Genomic DNA, 7014 nt, shown 5'->3' with positions numbered 1-7014 from the left:
GCTCTATGGGGCATATTATCAAGGGGGTTTATCTCCGCTTTTTTGGCTTTAAAAACCAAGAAAGCGGAGATAAAATTATCTCCTTATTACCTAGCTGTCGCTAACACCAGTTAGCGACAGCTAGTAGGAGATAGCGACCATCTTGCATGTCAGTGATATTTATCACTAATGACATGCAAAGTGGGCGTGCCAAGATGTTAGCAACTGGAAACCGTCGCTAACATCGCTATCTCCTATTACCAACTTTAGGAGATATTCGCGCTAAGCGCGAATATCTCCAAAAGCTAACACCTGCCCTGAGCAGTTCTTAGCCATGTTATCCAATGGGAGGTGGATAACATGGCTAAGAGCATTAGCTCGGTAATGCACGAATATCGCGGACTTTTCAGCGATATTCATGCATTGCGGCCGTTTTTTATCGCTTTTGCGATAAACCTGGGTAATACCAAGGTTTATCTGCGATAAAAATCGCCGCAGCTCAGCGGTAAATTTTTGTCTCTAACCAAGCAATAGCGGGTAATATGCCCCTATGTTTTCTTTCTTTCAGGTCGATGTTAACATCCGAAACAATAACACCCGTAAATGGAAGTCGTGTGACCAAGCTCATCCTTCTAGGACTCACCAAAGAGCCAACCTTGGAAGTGCTGCTCTTCATTCTGTTTCTGTTAGTTTACACCTTCACTCTGCTGGGCAATGTTTGCATCCTGGTCATTGTTTGGCTCAGCTCACAACTTCACACACCCATGTATTATTTCCTCACCGAGCTTGCCTTTTTAGATGTAGGGCTTTCAACCACCTTCTCCCCCAAGTTGCTGGCTGACCTTCTAAATGAGAAAAGAACAATCATGTTGCATGGGTGTATAACTCAAATTTTCCTTCTCGCTGCCTTTGGAAGCACTGAATACTTCCTGTTGGCAGCAATGGCGTTTGACCGCTATGCTGCTATATGTAACCCATTGCAATACACAGTCACTATGACCAAAGGGCTGTCCGTGCGCTTAATTATCGGGTCATACATAGGTGGTTTTCTGCACTCTCTGATTCATGCAGTTTGTCTTTATAGGCTATCATTTTGTGGTCCTGATGTCATCAACCACTTTGGCTGTGACTACCCTGTACTCCTGAAGCTATCTTGCACTGACGTCTCAATAAATGACTTGGTTCGTTATGTATTCGCTGCCTTTGTAGTACTGAGCTCTCTTTCTGTTACGTTTGTCTCCTACTGGTACATTGTCTGCACCATTCTGAAGATCGGTGATGCCGCGGGGAGACGCCGAGCCGCCTCCACCTGCATCTCCCACTTCACCTGTGTCTTCCTCTTCTACGGCAGTGGCTTCCTAATGGAGGCTCAGCCTAACACAAATAGCTCGGAGGAGCAGTCCAAAGTGATAGGTCTGATCCCCACGGTGATTATCCCTGCTCTGAACCCTCTGATATACAGCCTGAGGAACAATGATGTTAAAGAAGCCCTAAAGAAGATCTTGCGCTCCACATTCATGAAACACTGACAGTGACCCTTGTAAACTTTTCAACCTCACAGAGGGCCCGATTCACAGAACGAACTTAAGAAAAAATCCTAAACTTACTACCATTTAGGTATTCACAGAAGGCACTTACTTATTTTGGTATTCACAGAAGACACTCACTTGTTTCGGTATTAGCAGAAGTTTGGAGTCCTAACTTTACTACTACTAAATTAAGAAAAATCCTAATTTTAAGACTTTCGGTATTCACAGAAGGCATTTAGGAGTCCTAAAGTTAGGACTCCTAACTTTTGTGAATACCGAAATGAGTAAGTGTCTTCTGTGAATACCAAAATGAGTAAGTGCCTTCTGTGAATACGAAAATGGTAGTAAGTTTAGGATTTTGTCTTAAGTTAGTTCTGTGAATCGGGCCCAAAGACAGTTGTTTTAGTAAGACATGCAAGATTTTCTGATCTAATACCTATTTCAGTGAACTATTTCCAGTATTGATTTGAGTTTTGTTAGGCAAACTATGCTTGTGTGAAGTCCACCTAGCTGATTATTCATGTTGATATAAGTTCATCTAACTCCCTGGATTTAATAACTCAATGCTCTGGTTATGAAACTATTACCTTAGTATATGTCAGTAAATTGTAAATACGAGGTTAAAAGGTCAACACAGTTTCTGTCTATGGAAGTTATTGAAGCAATGGAGGGTCTGCATAGTTCCCAAGTGTCCTAATGTCATAGGTGACACCCCCTGCAATCCCTGGCTGGCTTTCTTACCCAATTACTTGTTGCATGGTGTTGTAAGGTATATTCTCATCTATGATTGGGAAGTTGTTACTATGATCCCACTAAAAGTGCTGCTAACGGAAAAGTCAAGAATGGTGCATGATGTCACACTACCATGGACACATGGCATCTATATCTGCATTTCATTGAGTGTTGTATAACAATCTTCCAAGATGAAAAAAGTACAGTTGGGACTGCAAAGTGTATCTCAGTTTTGAAATAAATATGTAAATAGTAGAGTGGGGTAAGTTACTTCTGCATCTGTCTATGTATAATCTACAAGTCTAAGGGGCAAAACTTTGTTTAACAAATACATTTAGTTTTTTAAATTGCATAGCTGCTAAAATTGTCTAAATTAGGGTGTTCCTCCTGTTCACAGCTTCTCAGGTTTGATCCAGGATGCATGGCCATCACTAGAACAGATAATCAATCAACTGAGTTGTCGTAATGGGATTGGATCTGATCACTTAAGCCTTTCCAGGTATATGACATCAGGCATCAAGTCATTTGAGCTGTTTTGTTCATTGGTGTAAGTTCTTGTGTATCTAGTGTGATAGGGAAAAAGGAAACTGCAGATATCAGAATGAAAATAGAAACCAGCATTGGATGAGAAAATAATCTTGGAAATTAATGGTTACGTGTGAATCTGCTACTAGACCTGGCATAGTAAAGGTAATTCTTGTCTTATGGCGGCATCTATGGCCAAATGGTGATTCAGTCTTTAGCATGACATGCATCTGTGACAAAATACTGGTGAACTTGAGGTATTTCTTAGCATAAAAGTAAAATACTTGTACCGGTGTACTAGAGGTAATTAGTGCTCGAGGCAGTTCTTGAAATAATTGTAAAATACTGGTATGGGCATGGCGGTAATTCTTGGCAAATAGAGCCCTTTGGAAAATTGTGAAGCTGTCATACTTGGGAACATTTTTTGCATGTGGAATCCATGGAAAAATAATTGCAGCACATTGGAGGTCATCTATTTGGTACAGGTCATCCATAGCACCCTATGAGAAATGGGGTCAACTCCAGGAGAGTGTCTGTTTCGTTGCTTGGCAAAGCCATCAGGGGGCCTTTTATTCACACATGCCCATTCCATGCATTGGCTTGGTCCATAACAGAGATTATTTTACCGACAGCATTTTGCTATTATTCATCATCCCCTTTTTGAACTTGTGCTTCAACCACGCCAAAACACTAACAATTCAGGTATTTATTTACCTCTGCTCTTTAGATTCCCCCAATGCAGTAATTCACCCCATTCAAAATCGCTTTGCCTTTTTTCTTCATTGACCTCTCAACTATGTTATGCTGCCCCTTTTACATGCTCACAAGTATGTGGTTGTATAGTATGGTGGTCGATTGTACATTATGTGTCTGTGTACATTGTATTTTATTCATGTTTCCTTTTCTGATGTTACCCTTCTCATTTTTCCCCTTCCCAATCACATTTAGGGTCTTCTCGGGCACATGCATATGTTAGGATTCTGATAATGATCAATAGGGATAAAGATGCTGTTGACTAATTGGGTGAACCAAATGGAATTTGTACCTAAACTTGTTCCTTGTGTCCTCTTTTAAGAAAGCTTTGGGATATACAACTATTTCTCTATATAAATGTCAATCATCTAAGCTCTCACCACAGACACCAGTTTGTACACCACTTCACATTGTGATTAATTGTTAGATGGAAATATGATTATTTAGGAATGACCTTCTAAAAGAATCGGAACAATGTGACAGCGTTCCTCCTACTAGTGCTATGACTGTGATATGAGTTTTGTGCTATCAAGTTGAGACTGAGAGGTGAAGGACTTTTAAATACAGAGCTTTTGGTGTAGTACAGCAGTATACTTTATGATTTTGGAACGTGGTTAGGTATTTTAGTGGCTCCATGGACTATCAAATTCACCTTATGGCCATGTGTTGATGGCTTGTCAATTCTCAGTGAGTCCACCTAACCTTTCATCCTTCTGAATGCAGTGCAACACGTAGCATTACTTTGGGTAACAATAATCATCTGTTATGTGTGCCAACTGCCGCTTTGAGTTATTGCTGCAGATAGACTGTAATGGTATATGTGGGTTGCAAAACAGATACAGTAGAGATAAAGCAGTTTGAGATTCTAGGAATGAAGGCTGATGAACCCTCTTTTCTATTTGAGGTTTACTGAATTAAGGGCAGACAAGATTGAGCTGAGATTTACTGTGGACATAGTTCTTGTTTGAGTAATTGTGGAGGTACAGGTGGGTAGTGGACAGCTTTCAAAGCAGCTAGCCCTGAAAGTGAAGCACACTTACAGACTTAACTAGTAGGTTCAAGCGAAACTACCATGGGCCCGAATATAAGCAAAGGAAATTGGTGTTCAACTCACGCAATTGTTTAGTAAGTCCAAGAACAGAAAAGGAATTTTCTCCAACACCCCATACCTTAGGACAGTGGTTCCCAAACTTTTTCAACCCATGGCTCCCTTGGCTTATTGGTCGTTGGCCGCGGCTTCCTATTATGTGAAATTTTTTGCGGGTGGATGGATGTAAGTCCAGCGGTGGAGGTACTTACACTTTTCTCCTTGAAAATAATTGGGATAAAGTTGGGTCATGTACCCCATGACATGCCGAACAGTCATGGGGTACTCCTGCAGTGTAGAATGGTATGGAACGCCTATTTATCACACACAATACATGTCAATTCTTTTGTATTGAGAAGAAGAAATATGACTTAATTTACATTAGGAACATGTACTTTATATAACTTCTTCTTTCTCTTTTTAATTTAAAAATAGCACTGTTTTACTCAGTTCTGGAGTAATTCCCTAATCCTCCAGGAAAAACGAATACACTTTTTGCCTCCTCTTCCAAATGTATTTTGGGAACTGTATGAAACTGGAGGGTGCTGCTTATATCCAGTGTAGGCTCCACCTACATACATTTCAAATGGGCCCTGTATGTTCTAGGGTAGCAGTGGGTAAGAGGAAATGCTAAACACAAGATATATATTATTAAATTTTCAATAACGAATCAGGCCCCAGTTTTTAGTAAAGAACAATGGACAGAATAATGCAAAATACATACAATATTGAACATGTACTTCTGAATAAAGAAAAGTTGTTGATCTCTTTATTTCAAACGATTATTTTTATTTGTTTTGTTTCATTTACTTATTCTTCATTCTTTTTATATATATATATTTTGATATTTTTTATAGGTGTTACTTCATAAGTTGTGAGATACTTCATAAAAAACACACATTAATATTTACAATACATTTACAGGAACATAAATACAATCACATATGTACAAACACAACTCTTATATCAAAAAACAACACTTAACAATACCATACATATATGTAAAAGGAGAGTGAGAGGAATTTGGGAATCAATTTAAAGGCTGGTGGTCGAGGCAAACAGGGTAGCTGCATTATAAATCGCTTTGCCTTCCTGGGTTCTATAGAGCCGGCTACCATGGCCACTGTCAATGAGGTTGTGGGTTAGCCACAGGTGACCTCTTGCCATGCAGAAGCTCTTGGTTGCTGGCTTCTTAAGCAGGAAATACGAGTAACCCATCTCCATTAGAAGCATTCAGGGGCATATTATTAAGGGGGTTTATCTCCGCTTTTTTGGCTTTAAAAGCCAAGAAAGCGGAGATAAAATTATCTCCCTATTACCTAGCTGTCGCTAACACCAGTTAGCGACAGCTAGTAGGAGATAGCGACCATCTTGGGCCCCACTTTGCACGTCAGTGATATTTATCACTAATGATATGCAAAGTGGGTGTGCCAAGATGTTAGCGACTGGAAACAGTCGCTAACATCGCTATCTCCTATTACCAACTTTTGGAGATATTCGCGCTAAGCGCGAATATCTCCAAAAGCTAACACCTGCCCTGAGCAGTTCTTAGCCATGTTATCCAATGGGAGGTGGATAACATGGCTAAGAGCATTAGCTCGGTAATGCATGAATATCGCGGACTTTTCAGCGATATTCATGCATTGCGGCCGTTTTTTATCGCATTTGCGATAAACCTTGGTAATACCAAGGTTTATCTGTGATAAAAATCGCCGCAGCTTAGCGGTAAAATGTTATCTCTAACCAAGCAATAGCGATAATTATCGCTATTGCTTGGTAATATGCCCCTCAGTTCTGCTCTCTCAATAAAGAATTCTCTGCTGCCATCTAGTGGACAAAGAGTTTTTATACTCATACTAAATAACTCATTTACTTGAATTCGAAAATCTTAAACCTTTGGGGCCTCATTTATGAGGCCTTGCGTCAGTTTTGCGCTTCCGATGCGTCACTTTTTGTGACGCATCGGTGGCGTAAAACATGCCTCCTGTTGCGCACTATTTACAAAGTGATGCATCTAAGCAGATGCGTCACTTTGTAAACCCCTGCACTACATTATACCTGCGTCCGGTAAAATGTATGCAGAGGGGGCATTCCCCCGCAAAAAGCCTCGTAATAGTGATGCAGTGAAATCTATGAGATTTCACTGCGTCACTTTTAGGACGCTGTTGCATCAAAATCTTGCGCCTGCCTCACAGCAGGCGTAAGACTGATGCAAGCCCTTTCACATGGGATGCATTGCTGGAGTTGCGTCACTTTTGTGACACACCCCAGCAATGCGTGACTTTTGCGCTTACAGATACGTCAGAAATACTGACGTATCTGTAACTCCTTGCAACATGATGCGTCATACTGTAAATATGACGCATCATTGGTGCCGCAAGGAGTACGCAGTGAAAAGTGACGCATCGC

At 40.6% G+C, this 7014-nt stretch overlaps 1 protein-coding gene across 1 annotated transcript; it reads left to right on the top strand.

Annotated features, from left to right (window-relative positions):
- Positions 1-551: 551 nt before the first annotated feature.
- Positions 552-1508, top strand: LOC144760716 (olfactory receptor 5M5-like). The gene has a single exon (XM_078646547.1). The coding sequence runs from the start codon at positions 552-554 to the stop codon at positions 1506-1508; it is 957 nt and encodes a 318-aa protein (XP_078502673.1).
- Positions 1509-7014: the final 5506 nt, after the last annotated feature.

Source organism: Lissotriton helveticus, chromosome 1_1 (assembly GCF_964261635.1).
Source record: "Lissotriton helveticus chromosome 1_1, aLisHel1.1, whole genome shotgun sequence".
Classification (NCBI taxonomy): Eukaryota; Metazoa; Chordata; class Amphibia; order Caudata; family Salamandridae; genus Lissotriton; species Lissotriton helveticus.
This window is presented reverse-complemented; position numbering and strand designations above follow the sequence as displayed.

Coding starts and splice junctions, on each gene's coding strand:
- LOC144760716 (XM_078646547.1), top strand. CDS start 552: ATGTTAACATCCGAAACAATAACACCCGTAAATGGAAGTCGTGTGACC.